The sequence below is a fragment of the Petaurus breviceps genome, unplaced genomic scaffold (genome assembly GCF_028583685.1).
Source record: "Petaurus breviceps papuanus isolate PSGF00001 unplaced genomic scaffold, PetGlider_PUasm1.0 189, whole genome shotgun sequence".
NCBI lineage: Eukaryota > Metazoa > Chordata > Mammalia > Diprotodontia > Petauridae > Petaurus > Petaurus breviceps.
The window spans coordinates 41,026,500-41,052,733 of NW_027185809.1; the positions used below are offsets into that span (position 1 = coordinate 41,026,500).

General features: G+C 35.1%; 1 protein-coding gene across 1 annotated transcript in view; it reads left to right on the forward strand.

Moving 5' to 3' along the window:
• TSHR (thyroid stimulating hormone receptor) overlaps positions 1-26,234 on the forward strand; it is a 186,977-nt gene that overhangs the window by 110,047 nt on the left and 50,696 nt on the right. The window contains exons 4-6 of the mRNA XM_069092354.1: positions 130-204; positions 20,172-20,246; positions 23,738-23,812. Of these exons, the coding sequence (XP_068948455.1) occupies positions 130-204; positions 20,172-20,246; positions 23,738-23,812 (225 nt within the window). The remainder of the gene's footprint in view (positions 1-129; positions 205-20,171; positions 20,247-23,737; positions 23,813-26,234) is intronic.

The window sequence follows — 26,234 nt, forward strand, 5'->3', positions numbered from 1 at the left end:
TCCTATATTAAAGTTGTCATGTTTTAATATCTGGAGTTCTTGGCTAACAGGTTACCCATAAATTGATAGTATGTTTTTATTCCATAAGTATTAATTTCCCTTTTCATCTTATATTTTTGTGGTGTTTAGCTACTTATCCATAGACGTAACTCTACAAAGACTGGAGGCCCATTCGTTCTACAATTTGAGTAAAATGACTCATATGTAAGTATAACAAAATGGACTACTTGGAGACAAGCCATATCCTCGAATTCTTAATAGGGATAATGTCTCAAATTATGGTGAGCATCATTAATCTATACTCTTAGTCAAAGTTCAATCTTTGTTTTATACATGCATACACACACACAAACACAATTGATTTAAATGCTTCGATATTTCCAGGTTCTTTGCCAAAATACAGCACCCATTTCTATTAAAAACACTATAGAGCATAGGAATAAATGGAGTTTACCTTAAAATGATAAGTAATATTTATCTAAAACCATAAGTAGGCATTATCTGTAATAGGCATAAGCTAGAAGCCTTCCTGATACAATCAGAAGAGAAGCAAGGAGTCCCATTATCACCTCTATTATTTCATATTGTACTAGAAACATTAGTTATAGCAATAAGAGGAGAAAAAGAAATTAAAGGCGTTAAAATAGGCAATGAGGAAACAAAATTATCACTCTTTTCAGATGATATGATGGTTTACTTAGAGAATCCTAGAGAATCAATTAAAAATTACTAGAAATAATTAACAGCTTTAGCAAAGTTGCAGGATACAAAATAAACCCACATAAATCATCAGCATTGCTATATGTTATTATAGAATATATATAAATATACATAATATATTATATATAATATATATTTCTATATGTTACTAACAAAGTCCGACAGCAACATATAGAGATATTCCATTTAAAATAACTGTAGACAATATAAAATATTTGAGAGTCTACCTGCCATGACAAACCCAGGAAATATATGAACACAACTATACAACACTTTTCACAAAATAAAGTCAGATTTAAATAATTAGAAAAATATTAATTCCTCATGGGTAGTCTAAGCTAATATAATAAAAATGATAAATCTACCTAAATTAATCTATTTATTCAGTGTCATACTAATCAAACTATCAAAAATTATTCTATTGAGCTAGAAAAGATAATAACAAAATTCACCTGGAAGAACTAAAATTCAAGGAGAATGAAGAGAATCAATGAAAAAAATCTAGTCTAGCCATACCAAATCTCAAACTCTATTATAAAGTGGTAATTACCAAAACAACTTGGAACTGGCAAAGAAATAGAGTGGTGGATCAGAGGAATAGATTTGGTACAAATTACATAATAGTAAATAACCATAGTAATCTAGTATATGATAAACCCAAAGATCCAAGCCTTTGAGGAAAAAAAACTCATTATTTGATGAAAACTACTAGGAAAACTGGAAAATAGAATGGTAGAAACTAGGTATCGAAAAATATCTTACATTGTATACCAAGATAAGATCAAAATGTGTATATGATTTAGGCATAAAGGGTGATACCAAAAGCAAATTAAGAGAGCATGGAATTGTTTATCTTTCAGATTTATGGATAAAGGAAGAATTTAGGACCAAAGAAGATAGACCATTACCAAATGTAAAACAGACTATTTTGATTATATAAATTTTAAAAGTTTTTGCACAAGCAAATCCAATGCAACCAAAACTATAAGGAAAGCAGAAAACTGGGAGAAAATTTTACAAGTATCTCTGATAAAAACCTCATTTCTTAAATATATAGAGAACTGAGTCAAACTTATAAAAATACAAGTCATTCACCAACTGATAAATGGTCAAAGAATATGAACAGGCAGTTTTCACACAAAGAAATCAAAGTTATCTATAGTCTTATGAAAAAAAATGCTCTAAATCACTATTGATCAGAGAAATGCAATTGAAACAACTATAAGATACCACATCACATCTAGCAGAGCAGCTAATATGACAAACAAGGAAAATGTTGGATGTTGGAGGGGAATGTAGGAAAACCTGGATACTAATGCATTGTTGGTAGAGTTGTGTACTGATCCAACCATTCTGGAGAGCTATTTGGAACTATGTCCAAAGTAATTTGGAACTATAAAACTGTGCATACCCTTTGATCCAGAAATATCATTGCTAGGTCTATATCCTAAAGACATTCAAAAAGAGGGGAAAGTACAAAAATATTTATAGCAGCTCTTTTTGTGGTGTCTAACAATTGAAAATCAAAGGAATGCTCATCAATTGGAGAATGGCCAAACAAGCTATGGTATATGATTGTAATGAAATATTATTGTACTATAAGAAATGACAAGGAGGATACTTTCAGAAAAACCTGGAAAGACTTACTTGAACTGATGCATAGTGAAGTGAACAGAACCAGGAGAACCTTGTATACAGTAACAGCAATAATATAAGGATAATCAACTGTGAATGACTTAGCTATTCTCAGCAATATAATGATCCAAGGCAATCCCAAAGGACTAATGATAAAGCATACTATCAGCCTTAAGGGAAAAGAACTGATATTGATTGTGAAGCATGCTATTTTTCACTTTCTTTTTTGATTTTATTTGAGTCTTCCTTTACAAAATGACTAATATGGAAATGTTTTACATAATTGCAAAAAAAAATATTCCCAGGCTCTCTGACTTTGCAGGTGAGTATGCTCCTTCAGGACAGAACAAAGCCTTCCTATATAGTTATAAGGTCTTCATGAATTGCCATGGCCAAAATGGGAAATCTTCACCTGGTTGAGAACTGTCCAGCAATGAGCCTCCATACTTCATTAGGTTAGTCCTCTGATGACAGACCTCACTTGAAGACCTACACTTAAAGTGTTTCTAATTTGGTAGGGCCTGTCAGAGCTTACACTCCACTGGCAAAACCTTTGAAGACATATGGGTACCTCTGCACCATTAGGAGTTGTTTGAACCTAGTGCACAAAATTATATTTAGGCTTACACACCTAATTTACCTTTCTTTGGTACTATGTTTCATCTTTAATACTGTGCTATTAAAAATAGAGCTATATATTATGTAGTAAGTTTAACATTTCTTGAAGGAAATTTTTTAGAAATCTAGCAAAGAGATGGTCCCTTTTCCCATAATGCAGAATATGCTTGGGTAATATTTATTTTTTATTTTTTTGCTTTTTTTTTTGGAGGGCACTTGGGGTTAAGTGACTTGCTCAAGGTCACATGACTAGTTTGTGTGTGTGTGTGTGTGTGTGTGTGTGTGTGTGTGTGTGTGTGTGTGTGTGTGTGTGTCTGAGGCCGGATTTGAACTCAGGTCCTCCTGACTCCAGGGCCGGTGCTCTATTCACTGCACCACCTCACCGCCCCTTGGGTAATATTTATACCTATGATATATCCATTTCAGTCTCTTACCATTCATAACATCAAATCCTAGATGGCAAGCAATTGTTCTCTGGGGCATAATTCGCAACCCAGTTCTCCATGCCTCACTGACATAATGAGGTTACCAGGACTTTCCTTTTTTGGAGGGTTCAAAAGTTATATAGAAACAACAAGATTAAATAAAACTCTATGTGTTTACTGCTAGCATTACAAATAATCTACTGCTTCTTTTTCTATTACATCTCTTGAAGATCCCACAGTGAAAAATTTTCAATAATTTTCTTTTAAATTTTGAAGTCTCAGACTTAAAAAGCCTTACTTTCCTCATATGTAAAATGAAGAGAGTGAATGTGATGAACTCCAAACTTGCAGCACTAATGCTACGAGGTTTTTACCCCTAATGAGGGCAATTTACTTCTCAGAACAAATGAAGTCTGTCAAATGTCAAATGATATCAGAAAAAAAAATATGCATTAGGTTAAAAGAGTTTGGAGTACTTTGGGGTCTGAGAAAACATGTTCTGAAACTCTATCATCTATGATATAATCCTTGTTCTATGCCATCAAAAACTGGAGGGAGAAATCACTTGTAACTGGAAGAGGTAGGTGTTTGTGTGAAGGTATCATAAGGGAGAGGAGGGCATGGAGGAAACAATTTCAGTAAGGAGGAATGGTCTGAACAAATGCAGGATCTAAAAGTTCAATTGAGGGCACAGACAGGCTTTTTATTGTGATAACTGACACAAAATGTTGAACCATTTTATGTTCCTTTAATCAATTACAAGACTGATTATAGAACCAAAGAGACAAAAGTTTAGTCTAAACAGGCGGTGTCCCCATTGCAAAGAAACCTATTATGGAAAGGGAGCCTTTGTGAAATGTTTGCTGGGATTGGGGAGGTGGTTCTAGAATTTTAATTCACAACACTCGAATTAGTGTAGTCACTTCAGAAATCACTCTAATTTACTCTCATTAGAAGCATAGAAGCTGGAAGGGATATTTAAGTACTTTTAGGTCAAATTCCTTATTTTGAAGGTTGGGAAATTAAATAGCCGAAAAGTGAAGGACTTGTACAAGTCCTATACAAGAAGGAGTAGTCAGTATTCAAATCTAAATGCCTGGGGTCCAAATTCATAATCTTTTGCTACTTTCTTTACCATTTATGGAGGTAGCTAGGAAGTTCAGTGGATAGAAATGGGGCCTAGAGTCAGGAAGATGTTCATTCAAATGTGGCCTTAGACACTTCCTAGCTATGTGATTCAGGGCAAGTCACTTAACCTCTGCTTGCCTCAGTTTCTTCAAATGTAAAATGGGATAATAATAGCACCTACCTCCTAGATTGTTGTGAGGATCAAATGAGGTAGTAATTGTAAAGTGCTTAGTACAATTAGTACTGGCATATAGTAAGCACAGTACAAATATTAGCTATTATTGTTTTTGGAGGGGGGAGGTGAGGCAACTGGGGTTAAGTGACTTGCCCAAGATCACACAGCCAGTAAGCATCTGAAGCTGGATTTGAACTTGGGTTCTCCTGACTCCAGGGCCAGTGCTGTATTCATTGTGCCACCTAGCTACCCCTAATATTAGCTATTATCTACAGCATATTTTATAAAATATTTTTATTTACCTTGTTTGTTTTTTGCCTTTTCCAGACATTGCTTCAGCCTTTTTTTCAAATCTCTCTGACTGCAAATATAAACAGAACCCCTTCTCCCCCCCCCTTATTTGTTCTGATTATTCCTTGGATTACTAGCATTTTTTAAACTGTTTGCTGATGTTTCAATAGCTATACTGGTGTTTATATGCCAAATAAAGAAAGGCAAATAAAATGGATATCGTGTAAGAGTAAAGAGCTTATCAGATTTCTTTACTTATTAAGAAGATGTTTGTTGGAGAAAATAAGTTCCCAAGGGATGTAAAACCCAGACTGGGAATAGCTTAGGTACAAAAGTTTATGAGTGCAGGAGGGAGGCTTCACTAGATTTTGAACTTAGAATCATTAAAGATTGGGCCTTTGTATCTCCTAATCTATGAAACTATGAAAGACCCAATACCATAAAGATTTAATTATATTTGCATGCTACTGAAATAAAAGTTATTTCTCTTAGGAGAAGCTTAAAAATGGAAAAGTACAAATAAATAGGAAATTCATAACTTTTTAGGTCCTTGGTGAAATGAATAAATCATGTCACACAATACAGAAGTGTTGTGGTTATAGGGGGTAAATAAGTTTAATGTCTTAAAACTGAGGACTAAACTAATTATAGATTCTGGGTTCAAATGAGACCTGGCATGTACTAAACACTTACTAAATATTTATTGACTAATTGACAATAAATATAATACTTAGTTCCAGTAGTTTTTTTTAAAATGTGAAAATGTGAATATGCTTCCCAGAGAGCTCAGATTTACAGAACTTTAAAACTCAATCTCTTTCACCATGTGTTCTGCAAACATAAGTGGTTTCTTGAATCTTTTCCCCAAACCCAGAGATTTATAAACTTCCCTGAATTGACATTGGTTATGTTTATATAATTGCTGAAGCACAAGACAATCTGGGTTATAAATATCTTCTTTGGTTATATGATTATTTTATGTTCTCCTGTTACACAATGTTTTTGGAGTCTTGGTGCTAAAATAAACATGCAGTGGTGATTATCAAAGTACAGTAAAACCCCACTAATTCAAAATCTGTGATAATTCAGACAGTATGCATAAAATTCTTGGGGTTTTTTGAATTTTCAAAATTTTACTGGGAAGTAAGGGAAATCCAACCCAAAAAAATCAGTAACTCTTTAAAACCAAGTATTTAAGAGGCAAAAAATATATATTTCAATATAATAAATTAAATTAACTCAAGCTATAAATTATTACATGTTAAAGGACTTTTATTCCATTATAGGCTTATTATAAATTGCAAAGTTCCATGTAATTATGTCACTTTAGTTAGTAGTACTAAAAAAGGTAAATAAAAATATTTTATAAAATATGCTGTAGATAATAGCTAATATTAGGGGTAGCTGCGTGGCACAGTGAATACAGCACTGGCCCTGGAGTCAGGAGAACCCAAGTTCAAATCCAGCTTCAGATGCTTACTGGCTGTGTGATCTTGGGCAAGTCACTTAACCCCAGTTGCCTCACCTCCCCCCTCCAAAAACAATAATAGCTAATATTTGTACTGTGCTTACTATATGCCAGTACTAATTGTACTAAGCACTTTACAATTACTACCTCATTTGATTAAAGTAAAATGGTACTACTAACTAAAGTGACATAATTACATGGAACTTTGCAATTTATAATAAGCCTATAATGGATTAAAATCCTTTAGCATGCAATAATTAATTCATTGACATATATACATACATGACACATGTATATATATATATATATATATATATATATATGGATAGGGAATAGATTTATGATTTCATTTGTATAGAGAATTCCTAAGAAAGTAAACTCCCTCTCCTCATGTAGGTCAGCACCTTCTCTGCAATTTAGAGAGTCACTTGGAACACTGAAAAGTTAGTTGACTTGCCAAGGGTCACATAGTCTGATTATGCCAAAATATGTTTAACACAAGTCAGTCTGACTTGGAGGCCAGCTCTCTGTCCACTATGCTAGACTGCCTTCCCCACTATTCTATTCTATATGCTATCATAACATAATGTACCTTTATATTATACTATATTATCATATAACACATAATTATTATATATTAAATTCTATTCCATTTTGTTATGTTGTATGATTATTTTGTTATGTTATATTGTATTAGATTCAATGCTCAAAGCTTCCTTTTATCACAACGAAGATTGTATAATTATAATTTTTTACTAGAGTTATATCTTGATACATGTGCAACACATGTATCATCAGTTGGAAAAATTATATTAAAGAATGAATAATGACTGACATTTATATAGCACCAGTGCTTGCAAAGCTTTTTATTCATTTTATCATATAATCCTAACAACTCTATGACAGAAGTACAAATATGATTATTATTTTTCATTGAATATATAAGGAGATAACTTCAAGAAGTTAAATCAGTGGCAGCTAGGTGGTATAGTGGATAGAGCACTGGTCCTGGAGTCAGGAGGACCTGACTTCAAATTTGACCTCAGATACTTGACACTAGCCGTGTGACCTTGGGCAAGTCACTTAACCCCACTTGCCCGGCTGCCCTCCTCTAAAAAAGAAAAAAAAATTACATCTAAGAATCCTTCTAGTCTAGGTCCTACGCATTTTTTAAAAACAGGTTGTTATGCCTTGCACATAGTAGGTAATTAAAATACATTTAATGAATTGAATTGTACATTTATTGAATATTGAAGGTCATACTGACTTTCCCACTATTCTAAAAAGAATGCTTTAAGAAGAAAACAAAATATATAAGTTTGAGAAATACAGTCCCTGGTTAATGACTTCAGTGTTCATTTTGTAACTAATTGTCTTTGGGCTGGTTTCTTTTTTAAAAACAATTTTCAAAGTCCTTTTTACATTTACTTTTTTCCGCTTAAAATACCGTAAGATTATCCAGTGCTTATGAAAGTTTGAGACTAATTGCACTGTTGGAGCAGGTGCTATTTAGGTTTCTCCCACCCAGCTCTGGTCCGAGTGTATTTTCTCTAGTTACAGTCTCTCTTAACTGTCAGTTCACCCCCACCCTTGCCTGGAATCTCAGTTTGACTTCATTACTTCCATCCCAACCCAAGCCAGACTGAAGTGGAACAATTCAGGGTCAATTAAATAATTTAGAGGAACAATTATCACTAGAGAACATTTTTCTTCACTGTTGTATCCCTAGCTAATGATTTCTAGTACTCTGTCTCTTCTTCCTTTCTCTAATCCTTTCCTATATATTTCCCTTTATTCTCTCCCCAACTCCATTTCTTTCAGGATTCTAATTTACCATCAGACTTGATGGAATTATGTTTCTGCCACAATGCTGATTTCATTGGGCAAGTAGATTTCTCGAGAGGCTAGTTCTTGGCTCTTCCCGGCGTTTAGGATGGATATTTGGAAAGAAAAAGAGACTGTGGACTCTGATGTTTAACTAAATCAACAAAATATGCCAAATTAGTCTCCTGATCTGCGGTAACCCTGCCCCTTAGACAGTGAGCAGTGTCACATTAAATCTGAATGTCTATTTTATTTTAAATTCAGTGAAAAATTGAAGAGTATAACATATTTAAAAGTCCTTGTGCAAAGCTCTCTTTTCTTTTCCCAGAATAAGAAGATGGGGTAGTAATGGGAAAGGATTAATAAAGTATAGCACAAGTAATCAAGCAGGTGCTTGCTCCAAAATATTCCTACTTAGAATTAAGGAATGTTAAAGGTAAGTAGGTAGCATAGTGCATAGAGCACTAACTTTTGAGTTAGGAAGACCTGAGTCTGAATCCTGCCTTAGATACCTAGTGTGTGACCCTGGTTAAGTCATTGAATTTCTTTCAGTCTGTGTTTTCTCCTAAGTAAAATGGGAATAAAAATAGAACCTACCCTATATCGTTGTTATAAGGATCAAATATGAGAGTGTATATAAAGTGCTCTGCAAACTTGAAAGCAATATAATAATAATGATTATGAAAATTACATGACAATAATCATAATAATCATCACCATTGTCGTTGTTATAACAAGAAGGGATCTTGGAGATTGCCCAGACCAACACCCACATTTTTCAGATGAATAAACCAAGGTTCAGGAAGGTTGTGATACATAAGCCAGTATTAACCAGTTGGTTCAAGAAACCTTACAACTTCAAGTCCAGTCTTCTTTCCAATGTATTTAGGCAAGAGGGACCATGTTTTCTATTTCTTTTGTCTTTTATAGCATGTAGGTGCTCAATAATTTTGATTGAAATGTAAAAAATAGATTGTATGACTCTGCCATCTTCCATCCCTCTATACTATGTATATGGATATAGAGCAAAGGAGTTGAGAGCTATGAAGAGGATAGAAAGGCGTTTCTTAGGTGCTGTGAAGTCAAGACTAGATATGAATGGCTGAACCAGAAATGGCTTATTTTTGATTGAGAAAGAAAGCTGATCTGATTTAGATAAGATTAATCTTCTTTTAAGCTTTGTTCTGTAGGTAGGGAGTTCTATATTGAATTGATGTTGGGATAAGGTGAGTTGAGATGGTTTAGGATGTTGGACTAGGACAGGGGTTCATCTTTTTTTTTTTTTTTTGTCTTGGACACTTTTGAAAATCTAGGGAAGCTCCAGAACCACTTTCAGAATAATGTTTTGAAATGCACAAAATTAAATACATAGGATTATAATGGAAACCAATTATAGAAATATTTATCAAAATATTATTTTAAAAAACCAAATTCATGGGCCCCCAGTTAAGAACCCTTGTGGGTTACTTGGCTGTAGATCAAGACTCAAATGAAGGCACCCATTTTCTGGCCTTTCAGCACAATGTGAAGGAAAGAACACAGGCATGGGTTTAAGGAGACAGAGGAATCATAGAATCTTATAGTATTGGAGTTGGAAGAGACTGCAAGAGATCTACGGATTGTTTTCTTATGACATCCATGACAAATGGTTGATCAGTTTCCATTTGGAAATGTCCAGTGTGAGAAAATTCATTAGCTCCCAAGGTAACTCATCCTACTTTTTGACAACTCTCATTATTAGGAAGTTTTCCCTAAAACTCCATTGATTTTATTCCTTAGTTCCTACTTCTGTGCTATGAATTCAACCAGAACAAATTTAAATTTTCTTCTTCAAGGCAGACTTTCAAATACTGGAAGATAATTATTATTTTTCCTCCATGTCTCTTTTTTCTCCAGCATGAACTCCATTCCCATTCCTTCAGTTGATCCTTGTATGGCATAGATCCCAGGGCTCTCTCTCTATCCTACTCCCTCTCCTCTGCATATATTCCAGTTTGTCAATATCCTTCCTCAAATGGAGCATCCAAAACTGAATACAACACTCCAGTTGTGGTCAGACCAACATAGAGTACATTAGGACTGTCACCTTCCTTATTCTATACTCTACAACTCTACTATACATATTAATTAGCTTTTATTGTTAATATGTCATATTGTTGATTCATACTGTGCTTTCAATCTGCTAAAATCATCAAATCTTGTTCAGACAAACTATTATTTAGTCATTCCTTTCACCAGTCCGTATTTATACAGTTGATTTGTTTTGGATCCAACTATAGAACTTTTAAATTTATGTCTACTAAAGTACCTTATTCAATTCCATCCCATTAAGAATTTTTGGATCCTGATTTTGTTGTCCTGAATGCTAACTATCCCTTCTAACTTTGTGCCATTTGCACATTTTTAAAATTAAATTTTGTTATTTTAATTAATAACATTTATATATATAAATTAATAAAAATGTGTTTTCTCTCTGATATCTCCCCTCACCAAAAAAGAAAAACCTTAAGTATGCTGCCTATTTTTCCTTCTAATAATTGATAGAAATATTGAAAAGCATGAGACAAAGAACACATCAACTGTGCAATCAAATAGAGCCCTCCCTTCATGTTGACATCTATTCATTAATAACATTCAGTCAGTTAATAAACATTTATTAAGCACTTATTATGTGCTAATCACTGTGTTAAGTAGAAACACAAAATTCTGAAAATATAAAAAGAAAAAAGAAGACAGTCCCAGCCCTTAAGGAGTTTATATAATGTAATGGGAGATAACACATAAAAAGAAACTGAAAGAGGGGAGGAGAAGAGGGAAGTTATCTGGCACAGGAGCATGATGGAGCAGTTAAAAAACTATAGCCATGTAGGAAATGAAGAGATGGTTGGCTTGAGTGCCCTCCTTAAAAGGAGGTTTTGGGAGGAACTTAATGCTCTGCCCTCCAATCAGAAGGACAGAATGTCCTGCTGAGGTTTAAGTACCAAAGTTAATTTGATCTTGATCAAATGAATAATAAGGTTCCTGGGGGCATGATGGAAAGATTCAAAGAACTGAAGGGTGGAGGGGGGGAGGCATAAAGAAAGGGAAATGAATTATTTTTCCTCTCTGGTCATTCAATCAACAATCTCACTACAGCATGTAATAAATCTAGCCTCCCTCTTGTCCACGAGAATATAATAAAAGGCATAGTCAAATGCTTTGCTAAAATTAAAGTGTACTACATCTATGGTATTTCCCTGAATTGTTAGTGTAGTAACATTGTTGAAAAAGTAAATCTAGTGAGTCTAGCATGTTATGTTCTTTCTGAACTCTTGATGGCTCTAAGGTCTTACTTTTCAAAATGCTCGCATGCTATCCCTTCAATAACAGATTGTAGAATTTTGCCCTGCATTGAAGCCAGGCTCATTGGCCTCTGCTTTGCATTTTCTCCTCTTGCCTCCTTTTGAGACTTGTCTATCTCCAGTATCGTGGCACCTTTTCAATTTCCATGATTTTTCAAGTCACTGACAACGGCTTAGCAATCACACTGCAAATTCTTAAGTAAATAAATTTTTCTCTCTAAATCTGTTTCCTCATCTATAAAATGGAAAAAAAAAAAAGGCTTAAATGATTTCTAAAAGTTTCTAAGATTCACAGTGACTAACTCATTCCACTTGGAAATCAAGTTCAAATCATACCAGTAAGTAACAGGTGGAATGGGCTAATTAACTCCTGAGGTATGAAGCATTTATTTTCATCATTAATAATACAGTCAGCTCTGCTATAACCAGTGTTTTGGAAAAAGTGAATTTGTTCAAACACGATTGATATATTAGGGAACATTCTGAGCAAAACACAAATTTTGAGTTGGCTTCTGTTCCATTTCTTCTGAGAGAGAATAAGCCAGAAGTTAGAAAACTAAACCATTTTACAGTAACTCAGAAGTTGTTATCCTTTCAGTACCCATTTCCCCAAGCAAACATCATTTCCTTGTCAAGGTAAAGTGCTATATTTATTGCATATCTTTTGGTGCAGTAAGAACTATGAGAGGAGAAGGGCTGGTTTGAATCACTCCTACCCTGAACCCCACTTCCATTACCCTGACCCTGCCATAGCATTTGCTGGAGACCTAGAGTTGGGGCCTGCCCAACTTGCCCCAGACCCAGCAACAGACCAAGGCCATGGACACAGTGACTGTTAAATGTATTATTTATGTATTGATTAACCATTTAACAGTTATAAAACTGTACTACCATTTTTCATTAGGTCACTATCTTTTTTTGATGTTATTGATGAAGTTTTTTAATGTCATGCCCAAATAGATATTTTTCTCAAAAGTTCTGTGGTTTTTATTGCTCAGTTTTGCATAGTGCACTGTTTTTAGGGCATGTATATCACATTATAGAGCTGTCTGTATTATCTCATACTTGTAGAGTGCTTTACACTTTGAAAAACACACATATGTTCTCATATGATACTTATAGTTTTGTCATAAGGGGTTTAATAGTTAAATATATTTATATTTTATATATATATATATTTATATATGGCTTCTCTGTTCCATTTTGCTTCTTTATGTGAAACATATAATATTAAGTTATATAACATATATAACTTAATAGTTATATACATAACTATTTTTCATTATCAATATAGAATTTCCACAAATGTTTTATGTTCATTTATTACAAACTGAATACTTTGATACGTCTGTGAATTTTCAGTATGAATACTTCTTCTCCACCTATACATACTATGACCTTTAAATACTTTTTCACTGTCCGATTTATATCCTGCGAATTGTCCAGAATGCATCTATCTCACACGTTGGAGATCTTCCTCTGATTCTTCTAGTGTTTCAAGGGCATCAATACTCAAGCTATCTGTTTATTGCCTATCATTGCCATTGTCACGACCAATATACCACCTTACATCTTGCATACATCATCATTACTAATAGGCTAGGGTCTGAAAACATATACCATATATCTTTTCCATTGCCTTTTGAGTCACCTGAGATTTCGATTCTTCTGTGGTCACACTTCTTCATAATTTGTGGCTGTGTGGCATTTCTAGGAGAATATTGATATTAAATAGTTTAGAATCACTAAAGGTATTTTGCAAATTCCAAATGTGATACAGCCCATTTTCCTCATTATATCTCTGGGTCCAGATCATGTTTATATTCAACATATGAACTAGGTAGATAGATATAGATTAGCAAATAAATATAAACAGGTATAATGCTAAGGTATATGATTTAGATTAAAGAATACATATACACCAATTTGAGATAGAAATAGTTAAACAGATGATAGATACTCAATGGGCCATCTATCCAGTTCTTTATTGTAATCTGAACAGTATGAATTTTTCATCCACTTTGTTTTTTCGTTGTGGATATTTAAACCAATCTCTGATTATTACAGATTAATTTAAAAAGTTTGTAGCATTGTAGGAATTGGTTAATGTCATTTGTGAATAAAAGCATTTCATGAAATTCACCATTAATATAGATAGGAAAACCTTCTGTTTTTACTGTGCTTCAGGTGTCCTCTATAACTCTTGACAATTTACCTGAACATGTAGCTTTCTGTTCTACTATTGCCTTCTTTGATGTGAATACTCAGCAAGTCAATAAATAAAAGTATCTCTATAATCACATTTTTTACTTTATCTTGTAAGATTTTAACATACAAATGATAGAAGGAGAACTTTTAAGGTGGTATTTTGCCCTACAAATCAATTGCCAAAAAAAAGTAATAGATATAATAGGAGCTTTTCTTCTCTACATCTTTCAGCGCTGTGGCAGAAAATAAGAATTCTCCAACTTTCACCCTGGTAACCTTGACATAACCATATTGTCCTCTTAAAGATTTTAGGGAATTAAGAGAGTAGAAAAGTCTATACTTGTTAAAGGTTTCTCAAGATTCCTTTTTTTGGTTAAAATATTGCCCGTGATCTTTTCCATCCTTTTGGAATCATATCTGAGATATTTTGGAAAAATAATCCTCGAGAACCTTTAAAATTATGTTGCCTTTAATATGATCTTTCTCTACATATGCTAATCAGGATTAGCCACTTTTTCCTTTTAAATATCATTGCTACTCCCTTACCTCATATGGTAGCCCAGTGCATTGCACACAACAGTTACTTCATATGTGCCTGTTGGTTGATTAGTAGAGTGCTGAGGTGGGTAGGGTTCAAATACCTTTGTTCTACTATGAGTATGTATTTATAGGAACAAATCTTTATGGATGTTGGCTTCTCTGTTCCATTTCACTTCTTTTTGTTAAGCTCCTAGTTTCACATACTAAAGCTTTCAGGATGATTTGACTTTGAAGGATCTCTCACCAAACTCTGCAGATTTATTTTCTCCTCAACTGTTTTTTTTAACTGTCTTTTGAAGTGATACTGCCATCTATAATCTTGCATTATTCTTTTCTATAATGTTTTTCAAATAAGCAATTACTCTAAACCAGTGACATCCTTGGTTGCCATATCTCTCTTCTTGACAAAATCAAGTGGCTGCTTAATTCAAATTTTCATCATTTTCTCTTCACCTATTTCATCTGCCTTTCTTCTGAAAAATCCTTCAGAATTTCATAGATTAGTATGTTCCCGTGAATCTCTTATCCCACAGAGTCATTGTTCTCAAGATGATATATTCATTTGGTTTTGCTCCTTTTAAAAAAATAAAATCCCTAAAATATACAGGAGGGTGGATAACCTGAACAGCAGGTCCCCTGTGAAACAACTTCACAACATACCTTCCCTTGAACAGAGATGTACCTGACTCACAGGAGTGTACAAAAAGTTTTTGTGTGGTTTTTTTCCCCTTCTCTTTCCCTGTCCTCCCTTCCTCTTTTATCCCTTTTGGAAGACAACAAAGACAAAATTGCAAAATCTTTTCTCCCTAAAATCTTGGCCATCTAGTTCCATTATTTTGCTGTTTAAAAGTTGCTATGTCTTTTATCCAAGTCCTTCTCTAAACACACTTCTATCATCAAAATTTCTTGATCCTGGGCTGATTGTTTTGGTTTCACTGCTGCTATTCTTAATGATGTTTTCTCCTCTCCAAAGGACCACAATGTATTGATCTTTTCAAAGGTCACTAAAGTGAAAAAAAGCAATCAAGACACAGAACCTCACTAACACAATTTATTTAGAAACAGGGTTGTTCTGTGATGGTGGAGTAGGGATTGGGGTAGAAAGACAATAGAGAAAAGAAAATTCAGAAAACAGTTATCCTGTCCATATGGGGGAAGGGGAGAAATGTGGCACTCCCTTCATATCAGAGAAGAAGCTTGAATAATTATGGTATTAAAAGATAAAAATGTGCTGATAGTATATAATATTATACATATATTTTATCATTTCTAAGTTTCCAAACTCTTTCTGTGTCATCTGCTGACCTTTTTGTGTTGTCTGTAGCTTCTAAAAAACTCCCCCCAAATTCCCATTTTAATTCCTTATGCTGAACCAAGATAAATTGATACCACAATGGAGAAAGTCATGATGTGGAAGGGACAGCTATAGTTTCTTTCCAAAGTGTTGAGAGCAGTGATATGCTTATGACAGACTTTCTATTGCACTATTAAAATCCATATTCTCTTTAACTTAGTTAAGCTATAATTTATTAGAATTCTTTTGAAACAAATTCAGGTATAATTTTCAGAATGTGAATATTAAAACAGAAAAAAAACAAACTTCAAACATATCTTGGACAGGTGCTGTTCCTTCTTGACTGGAAACTATATATTTTATGAGTGACATATACAAAATATTCCAAGTATCAGCTCTTTTAAAAGTTAATTCTATTTCCCCTATCTTCCTAAAGATCTTCTAAAATCTTTGTCCTTACATCAACCAATTATTTTGGTATTAACATAATGATTTTTTGGTTTTAATTTTTTTACTTCCTCATCCCTTATCCTACACTGGTTCAAGGTTACTATCACTCTTTATACAGGTTGCACCATCTCATTTTTAAATGTTTTCTTTCTTCAGCAAAGCATTTTCTCCACACCAATCTTTCAATATGGACATGTAGAATTTGAAACCCGAGCAGCAGTTCACTCATCCATCCCCTTTGAAACAACTTCATAACAAACCTTTCCCTGAATGGAGAGCACCTATTTCATGCATAGGAGTGTGCAAACGGTTTTTGTTTGTTTTTAATTTCTTCCTTTTTTTCCTTGTCTTCCTCTCTTCCTATATCTCTTTTGGAAGACAGCACAGACAAATCAATAGTAACTGATTTCTTTCCTCCAGTTAGTCAGTAAACAGGCATTTATGAAGTATTTAGTATATGCTACTGTGACGTAAAAAGCTCAAGAGGTATAATTTCTGGACAATTAATCATTTTATTAATTATGGCTAGCAAATAATTAATAAGGGGATGGTCATTTGACTATCTCTCATAAACCAAATAAATATCATGGAGGCCTCTTAGCACTTAAATGTCCTATGTGTCCCCAATAGGAGGAAATCAACTCTGATTGGTTAACAATTAATGAGAACGAATATCATAATGAGAGGTGGACCTCTTCTAATGAGGGGCTGCCCCACCATGGATTTGATTTTGTCACTCTTAAGACTCTTTACACAGACCGTTCCCAGACCAACAATCTAGAAAAAGGGATCTAAACCACCCCCCATCCCCCACCCCCACTCTGCATACTAGTTTGCCTGAATAGAACAAAATGGGCTGGAATTTACCCAGATTAGATTCTTTTTACTCTTTAATCAGAACAAAACTTCTCTAGTTGTGTGAGGTCTCAAACAAGATTAAGGAGAATGCTAAATCCAATCTCATCATCAGCCCTGTTCTTCAGAGGCTGATTTGACCCAGTACAGAATAAGGAAACGGGAAGGGGAAAAACCTGGATCCCCCAATATTAATGGGTTATTGATATAAGAGAGAAATAATCATTTCTCTCATTAAGCAATAGAGATACAAAGAAAGCAAAGGGCAATCCCTGTTCTTAAGGAGCTGACAATTTAAAGAGTTAGACAACATGCAAATATCTGTGTAAAAACAAGATATGTAAAGGAGATAATCTTATGAAATCAAGGTATGTAAATTGGAGATAATTTACAAAGGGAAGACACTAGTATTAAGGGGGGATCTGGAAAGGCTTCTGGTAGAAGGTGCAATTTCAGTTGGGACTTGAAAGAAACCAGGAAAACCAAGAGGCAGAGATGAGGAGGGAGAGAATTCGAGGCACAGGGCACAGCCAGTGAAAATACCTGGAGTTGGGAGATGGAACATTTTGTGTATGGAGCAGCTAGGAAGCCAGTGTCACTAGGAAGAGGTTACCCACTAAGAGGGTTAGGGTTGCTCTGGAGACCCCAAAATACCAACATGCCGGGTCCTGCCAGTCAAAGAAAAGTACTGGTAAAATTTGTTAAAAGTTCTCTTGCATTAGACACAGAGTAAGTCTGTGCTAGGTCATTCTATGGCACTCTCACTATTCTACAATGCTCTCACTATTCTATGGCGCTCTCACAAACATGAAGACAAGACAGGGTCTTATGTACAGAAGGTTGTGGGAGAAATGTAGGGATGGTCTAGGGGAGGATTTTAGGGGAGGGTCTTCAGGAGGAGTTAATGAGATCAATGAGTGATTAAGGGTGGGAGGCCACCTGGAGACTACAGACAATGGTGGGCTAGGCTAGTTCAAGGATGGATTGATTTTTTGATAGGCTCAGGGGTGGGAAATAAATGAATAATGGAGGGCTAGGCTAGTAACTAGACTAGAGTTAGTAGTGCAATTAGTAACTAGGCTAGAGGTCTGGGCCCAGTCACAATGTAAGGCTTATTGCCTCATGCAAATGCCTCATCAAATGAGACGATTTAATCAGAGTCTAAGGGAGGTTCCCAGAGCTTGTACCTCAAGGACTCAAGGAGAACTAGAGGGGGCTTCCAGAGCCCATACCTTATCAACTAGGTCACAGAATACATGAAAGAAAATAAAGTTTAAGAAGACTGAAAGAGTAGGTAGCGAACAGGTTATGAAAGACTTTAAAAGTCCAGTGGGATTTTTTATTTGATCCTTGAGGTGACAGGGAATCACTGAAGATTAATGAATTGGTCATTGATAGGGTCAGACTTGCAATTTAGGAAGATCAACGTGACAGTTGAGGAATAGACTAGAGTGGAGAGACCCTTGAAGCAGGGAGCCAATAATAGCCAACCAGCTGATTATTTCAATATCTAGGTGTGAGGTGATGAAAGCCTGTACCAACGTTGTTGCAGTGTCCATGGAGAGAAGGTAGCCGATATGAAAGATATTCTGAAGGTAAAATTTATAGGATTTAGCAACAGATTGAATCTGAGGGATGAGTGAAAGGGAGGAGTTGAGGATGATACCTAGGATTTTAGCCAGGGTGACTGGGTAGATGGCCATGTCCTCAACAGTAATAGGGAAGTTTGGAAGAGTGCAAGGTGTGTTGGAAGGAAGATAGTAACTTTGGCTTTGGACATGCTGAGTTTAAGATGTCTATAAGACATCCGGTTTGAGATGGGCAATTGCAGATGCTAGTCTTCCGAATAGGAAATTAAAGCTAGATAAATCATCTCAGATTCATGAGCAGAAATGGTAATTAAATCTTTATGAGTTGATGAGATTACCAATTGAAATAGTATAGAGGGGGAAGAGATGGGGCCCAGAATAGAGCCCTGGGAGATAATCTACCACTGAAGGGCATGACTTGGAAAAATGATTCAGCATTAGAGACTGAGGAATGGTCAATAGACAGGAGAAGAACTAGGATAGAATAGTATCATGGAAACTAGAAAGAACAAAGTATCAAGAAGAGGATGATCAGCAGTGTCAACATCTAGTAATAATGGAGACCGTTATTTTACTAAGCACATTTCCAGTTCACAAGGAATGGGTCTTTACAATTCACTCTTGATTATTAGTAGTTGTGGGACTAAAATGAGTAATTAATTGATAACCCAGAATCTTTTTATAGTTAGCCACTTCCCCTGGGAAACTCTCTTAAGCATGATTGACAAGCAACAGAAGCAACCAGTTTGAGTTTCTCCTTCTAGAGTTTACTTGCTTGTGGTGCTAAATAACAGTAAGAGAAAGGAATTCAGAAGGGACCTAAATTATCTACATACTGCCTAACCAGACCCTACAGACTTCAAAGTTACATTTTCCACAAATGATTGGCTCATGGTGAGTGCTTAACTTCCTTTCTCTTTCTTTCTTTCCTTTTTTTTTTAATTTTTTCTCTCTCTCCCTTTCTTCCTTCCTTCTTTCCTTCATTTCTTCCTTCCTTTCTCTATCACCAACTAAGGGATCTATTTGCAGCACTTCCAAAGTCAATACTTTTTAGACTTATTCATTATGCATTTAATAGGCAAATTATAGAAACCAGACCGTGTTATGATACCAAATGGGACCACTTAACCTTCTACTCCTGAGTGAACTGTTTTGCTTTTTATTGTTGCTGTTATAAATAACAATAATGGTATTTGCCCACTATCTCCAGCACCACAGTGGATAAATTGTGTGTGTGTGTGTGTTTAATTATGCCTAAAGGGAAACAGAAAAAGTACTGGTGAATACAACCAAAACAAAGGGCCCCATTAACATAGTTTAGCTAGAATCAGGACAAAGCTGGCTGTACAGGTCCAAGAAGCAGCCTAGCTACCATAGGCAGCAAAGAATGAGCAAGCCTCTCTTCCCTGAGTTGAGAGCAATTTGTTGTTGTAATTCTGCCAATAGCTAGTTATTCTTATCTCCTAATTCAAACTCATTAATTTTTTTTCTTTGGGGTTCTTTTAATGTCTTGCTTCTTTGAGTTTTGTGGCTAATGAGGAAAGAGCTCAGATATTTTATTTAGCACAATATTTTTCAGCCTGTGAACTTGTTCATTTTAACTTTTGCAGAGAAATTCGAAATACTAGGAGTTTAACTTACATAGATCCTGATGCTCTAAAAGACCTGCCTCTCTTAAAATTCCTGTAAGTATTGCAAACTCTGTCTTTACAGGGGAATTACCAAGTTGTCATTTAGTCAGAGCTGTCCCTAGGGACAGGGCTGGGACAAATCACATGACACTTCCCTTTTCACCCTCCAATAACCCTGATCATTTTTACCCAAATGAAAGCACATTCAAATGAGCATTAAGACCACTCTTGAAGGGAAAAGAAATCACAGATGGACAACATGAAGCCTGAAGGGAATGTATGTAGAAGGGGAGAAGGGTAGTTTTAGTCCCTTTGTCATGAAAATGGTTTATAGGTTGATATGTGTGTGTGCATGTGTGTGCGTGCCTGTGTTTATAAAGATACATATATACATATGCATCTATATAAATGTTAATAGTCCCTAATAGCTAGTTCTCTCCCTCCCCCTATATAAATACATATGTATATGCATCTGTGCATATGTATACATACATATGCATACACATACATACATATATATGCCTCTAGATTAGGAATTTTAAATTAAATTAAATTAAGATGCTAAACTTCATTTAGAGGATAGTGAAAATAAAGATGTAATATTTTTCCCCATCCAAGGTCATAGATGCCCCTGAAATCTATCCAGAGATGGTTCCAGGGTATACTGATAAATGTTTAACAATCTACTCTTTGGGAGGGGGGGGGATGTACATATAACACACTTTTAAATTTAATCTGTATTATTAATGTTTTCCCATCATTTTCTTAAGTTTAGACAGTCAACCAAACAATAAATTAAGCCCTGACTTGTAGTTTGCCAATATCCAAGATGTAAATATTCATACTGAAATTGACAGTTAGCAATAGGCTCTCATGAGCTAGTCAGAGCTGGCTCTGGGAAATTCTGTATACACCCTTGGAGGTCCATACATTCTAGGTCAAGAACCCCTGCCTTAGAAGTTTTTATTTTCACACCAGATGGTGGAACCACTTCTTTCAATGCAATTCAATAAACTTTCAATTAAGAGCCTACGGTGTGCATGGGGAAAATAATGTGCTGGCAACAGCACAATACAGTTTTATAGCCCCCCAGTCTTCTGCGTCTGAGTCATTACCTGGTCAGCTGTTCTCTGTAATAGTATAGGAACACCACTGTGGAGATCAGTCTGATCTGTGATGTGTTACAGGCACAGTTCAGTTTTTAGTCATAGAGTTGCTGTCATCTAATGATGGGAGCTGTTGTTTTCCCTTTCTTTGGTATATCTAAGACTATCCTAGGTCAGAACTATAAGGTCAGAACTCCCCAAACTTTATTAGAGACTCCTTTTTTTCTAAGACAGTTTTAGAAGAGATGGGAATCAATAAGATCCTACATCCCTATGGAAAAAGACAGTCCAAGGCACTTAAGGGATAGGAAATAAAAAACAAAAAGGTAATTTAAAAAAAAAATCAATCAGTTTCTCCTGATGCCTAAATTACACTACAGTTACATTTTTCAGTTTGAATCACCTCCAATTCAACCTTCAAACATAAGTTATCTAGTTATGTCATTTCTCTGCTCAAAACCTTTCAATGACTTTCATTATACTTGTCCCCTAACACCACTCCCAACCTTTTTCAGCTCTCCTCCTTTCCCTCACATATATTCAAAGCCCATTGTGGCCTTTAGCATACCTACCTCTCTTTCAGTAATCTATGCTTTATAGCCAAATTAGAGTACTCATTGTTTTATGAATGAATCCAGTACCTTACCACTGCTATATAGTTACTATAGTTCTATAGTTACTATATAACTATCTGTATGGTTAGAATATCTTTGCCTGTCTGCCTTTTGAAATCTTACTTATCCTTCAAGTTTCAGTTCGAATATCAGCTCTTCCAGGAAACTTACACTGATCACCTGATCAGAAATAATCCTTCCTTCATTAGAACTCTTCTTCATCTTCCCAAAACACATCAAGACAATACATACATTATAATGGAGGTATTATGAGACAAAGGTGTCCTTAACCTCATATACACCATAACAAACCAATAAATATTTATAGAGTACTTCCCATGTAAAAGAAACTATGCTCAGGCATTGATGGAGTAGTCTAGAATAAAGTAAAAAAAAAAACTTAAAATGGAATTTCTAAATGAAGAATCCTACCTTAAAGTATCAAGTCTGCCTAACTCCAGTGGGTGAAAAGGCTACTGAACTAATGACCCTACAGTAGATATGAAGATTAAATTCCCTTTTAGTTATTAAGGATCAGGGATTTGATGTTATAGATAATCAAACATTTAGGTTAATGCAACAATTAGGTTAATAAAGTTACCATATATAGCATATGTACATAAATTACTATTTTTAAAATCTATACGATTAGCTCTTGAAGGGGAAGGACTGATTTACTTATATTTGTATCTTCTCCCAGCATAATGCTTTGTCCAAAGTAGATATTATAAATGGTGATTGAATGAAACATAATGTGGTAATAATTTCAAAAGATATTTTAGGATGTTGTAGTGCCTTAAGGATTAAAATAAAAAACAAATATAGGTCTGTTATTAAAATAATTTTTGATAGTTTTTATTTATCTGAACATGTGCATATCTGAAGTTTTATGTCAGGAGGCTAGTATTATAGAGCCAATCTGGAGGAAGACTAATTTCTTAACATATCACTGTAAAATCTGATTGAGAAAACCAAGGTTCAGTAAGAACAAATTCTTCTACATTTGTACCCCTCCTCCATCAAATTTAACAAGCAAACAAAAACCAAAGGAAAAGAAATCTGAAACCAATAAGCACACTTTAGTCTCACTAGGTCTAGATGAATGTTAGTTTCCATCTAACTTAATATCTGGTTGAAAACATAGAACCTATTTGTCTTGATGCAAGTCCTTCTGAATGGAGACATTTCACTGAGCATTTAATAAGCAACAAAGAGTTATTATTCACTTACTATGATCTAGACACCATGCTACGTACAGAACATAACGAGTCAAAAATAAAAGATGCCCACAGTCAAGGAGCCTACGTCCAATTGGAGGAAACAATGTGTACAAAGATCAGTAAACACAAAGCATATACAAAGTAAATACAAAGTAATTTCAAGAGACACTAATTGCATGGGGCATCAGGAAAGGTTTCATGTAGGAAGTGACATTTGAGTCAGATGTGAAGGGAGCAAGGGATTTTAATAGGTAAAAATGAGGTACAGCCTGTATAAAGGCATGGAGATGGGAGATAGAATTTTGTGTACAAAGAACAAGAAAGTGAGTAACAAAAATTATCTGTCAGAAAGCATTCATATTCAGAGATTATACAGCCAGCTCAGAAAGTAGAAATACTAATTTAGAAGGAGGGAAAAAAATCCTGCAGTGGGAAGGAAGAAAGCAAGGATGAAGGAATGCCACATTTTTTTTAGAAATCTGCACAACAAAAATCAACAGATGAATGATACTGCAATGGCACATCAATGGTATATGTTTAATGCATGTTTGTGATGCTTTCTTAAACCTAACTTCTATCTTTGTTTCTTTGATCATGTAATTTAGGGGGATTTTCAATACCGGACTTAAAATATTTCCTGACCTGACCAAAATTGATTCAGCTGATGTGTTCTTTATACTGTAAGTATGCATATAACTTTTCAATGTTACTGACTCCAAAGACATCAATTAGAGAAATCCTTTGGAGGGATAGACACTAGAAACCTTGAAATTCAAAATTCTCTTAAATCATATTTAATGAACTTATATTGGCACTTTGCACCTCATATAACAATACTTTCACTCCAGGATTACAAAACACTTTCAAGATCAGAATTCTCGTGGTATCTATATCGTTATTATTCCTAATAGCAAATATAAAAAGGATCTGATTTAATCAATGTAGGGACACCTGAGAGTGGGAACTTCCTCCTCCAATACAAATAGCAGTCTATCTATGATTTGATAGATATTTTTGGAGGCAAGCCTAGCCCTCCACATACCATACCTCACTAACTCAATTTGTAAATGTTGTCTGTAGTTTTCGTAGTAGTAGTGATTGAAGCAGTAATTGTAGTAATAATGCCTTAATTTTGATGGAATATTTTCACAAATATATTTGTTTTACTTAATCTTGGGACAGCTAAGTGGTACAGTAGATAGAGTACTAGATCTAGAGTCAGGAAGACCTGAGTTCAAATATGATCTCAGACATTTACTAGCTGGACCCTAGACAAGTCACTTAACACTATTTACCTCAGTTTTCTCATTTATAAAATGATCTGCAGAAATGGCAAACCATTCCAGGATCTTTGCCAAGAAAATCCCAAATGGGGTCATAAAGAGTAAGACACAACTGAAAAATGACAAAACAACAAAAATTTTGCTATGCAAACTTTGCTAGCAAACCTTTGCACCTTTCTTTTTTTCCTTTGTAGCCAGGGGCTGCTAACTAATGATGTCTCATAGGATTTAAAGAGAAAAAGTAAAGTAGTAGCTAGAACCCTGGACCAGAAGACCTAAGCACTCAGAAATTGGTTGAACCAATGAAAACCTAAAATTTAGTCCTAGTTCTACTCGTTACTAGTGGTACAACCTTGCTCAAATTTCTTAAATTTTCTCATCCTGCATTTCTTTGTGTGTAAGAGGCAGTGTGGTATAGTGGAAGAGCGCTGGATTTAAAGTCAAGGGATCCAGGTTCAAATCCTAGTTCTGCTATTTATTACCAGTGTTGTTCAGTCATTTTAGTTGTGTCCAACTCTTTGTGACCCCTTTTGGGGTTTTCTCAGCAAAGATACTGGAGTGGTTTGCTATTTCCTTCTCCAGTTCATTATACAGGTGAGGAAACTGAGGCAAACAAAGTAAAATGGCTTCCCCAGGGCAACACAGCTAGTGTCTGAGACCAGATTTAAATTCAGGTCTCCTGATTCCAGGTTTGGCACTCTATCCACTCTGACAACTAACTGTCCACTTGGCACATAGTAAGCGGTTAATAAATTTTGTTTCATTCCTAGTGAAAACCTAATGGCCCAAATGACATAATAAAGTGCTCCCTCACCCTTTAAGCACTCCATAAATGCCTTTGTTATTGTTCAGACCTTTCAGTCATGTCCAATTTGTCATGACCCCATTTGAGGTTTTCTTGGCACAGATACCGAAATGTTTTGCCATTTCCTTCTCCATTACTGGTGTGGCCTTTGGCAAATCACTGAACCATTCTGGAAGTCAGTATCCTCTTCTGTAAAATGAGTGATTTGGACTGGACTAGGTAATCTCAAAGATCTCTTCCAGATTAAAATCCTATGGCCTATCTAGTGGAACTGAGATTAAATTGCAGGTCTGCATTGTTTTATCCAACCAAAACATATTTATTGACTACTTATGTTTTCTGATTTCTGTCCTACCTTATGCTTTCTCTCTTTATAACCTCATCAGGTGTTTTATAGTTCAGATTCTCAATGTAATAATGGGAAAAGTCAGTTATAGAGAAGTCCACAGGTCAAGTTTTTGAAGAGGAGCTCGCAACATTTGAAGATGCTGCCAAAAGTGGCAACTCCAAGGTTTCTATTTGAATTAATGTAATGACCTGCTTCAGTGTGGCACTGTCCAGATAAAGGGATGAGTCATTTTCAAGAAGTATAATTGCTTTAGAGAAGCTCCCAAAATCCATGTATCCAGCAAAGTTATGCCAGTAAAGTACTTGTGGTTAACCCTTGAAAATTTTAACTGCCCTACTACCTTTCTCCAAGCCTTTGTTATAGCCATTGCACAGTTGGAGAAATTCAATATTCATTGACACTGGCCTTTCTTAGATAAATTATCAATCGGTGACCCTATCACTTATTCAAAGAATGCACAATTTTGCCTTTAAAATTACTGATCTACCTGTGCTGATCAGTCTACTAGATTCCTACTTCAGTGGAACAGACCCAGCAAGCAAGAAACTCCATGGGATTAAAATAGAAAGGAGTTTAGATTTAGCTTGTGATGACAATTCTCTGGAAGGGTATATGTATTACTAATGTAGTAAAAGACCTTGATGAGGTTAAATTAATGGTTTGAT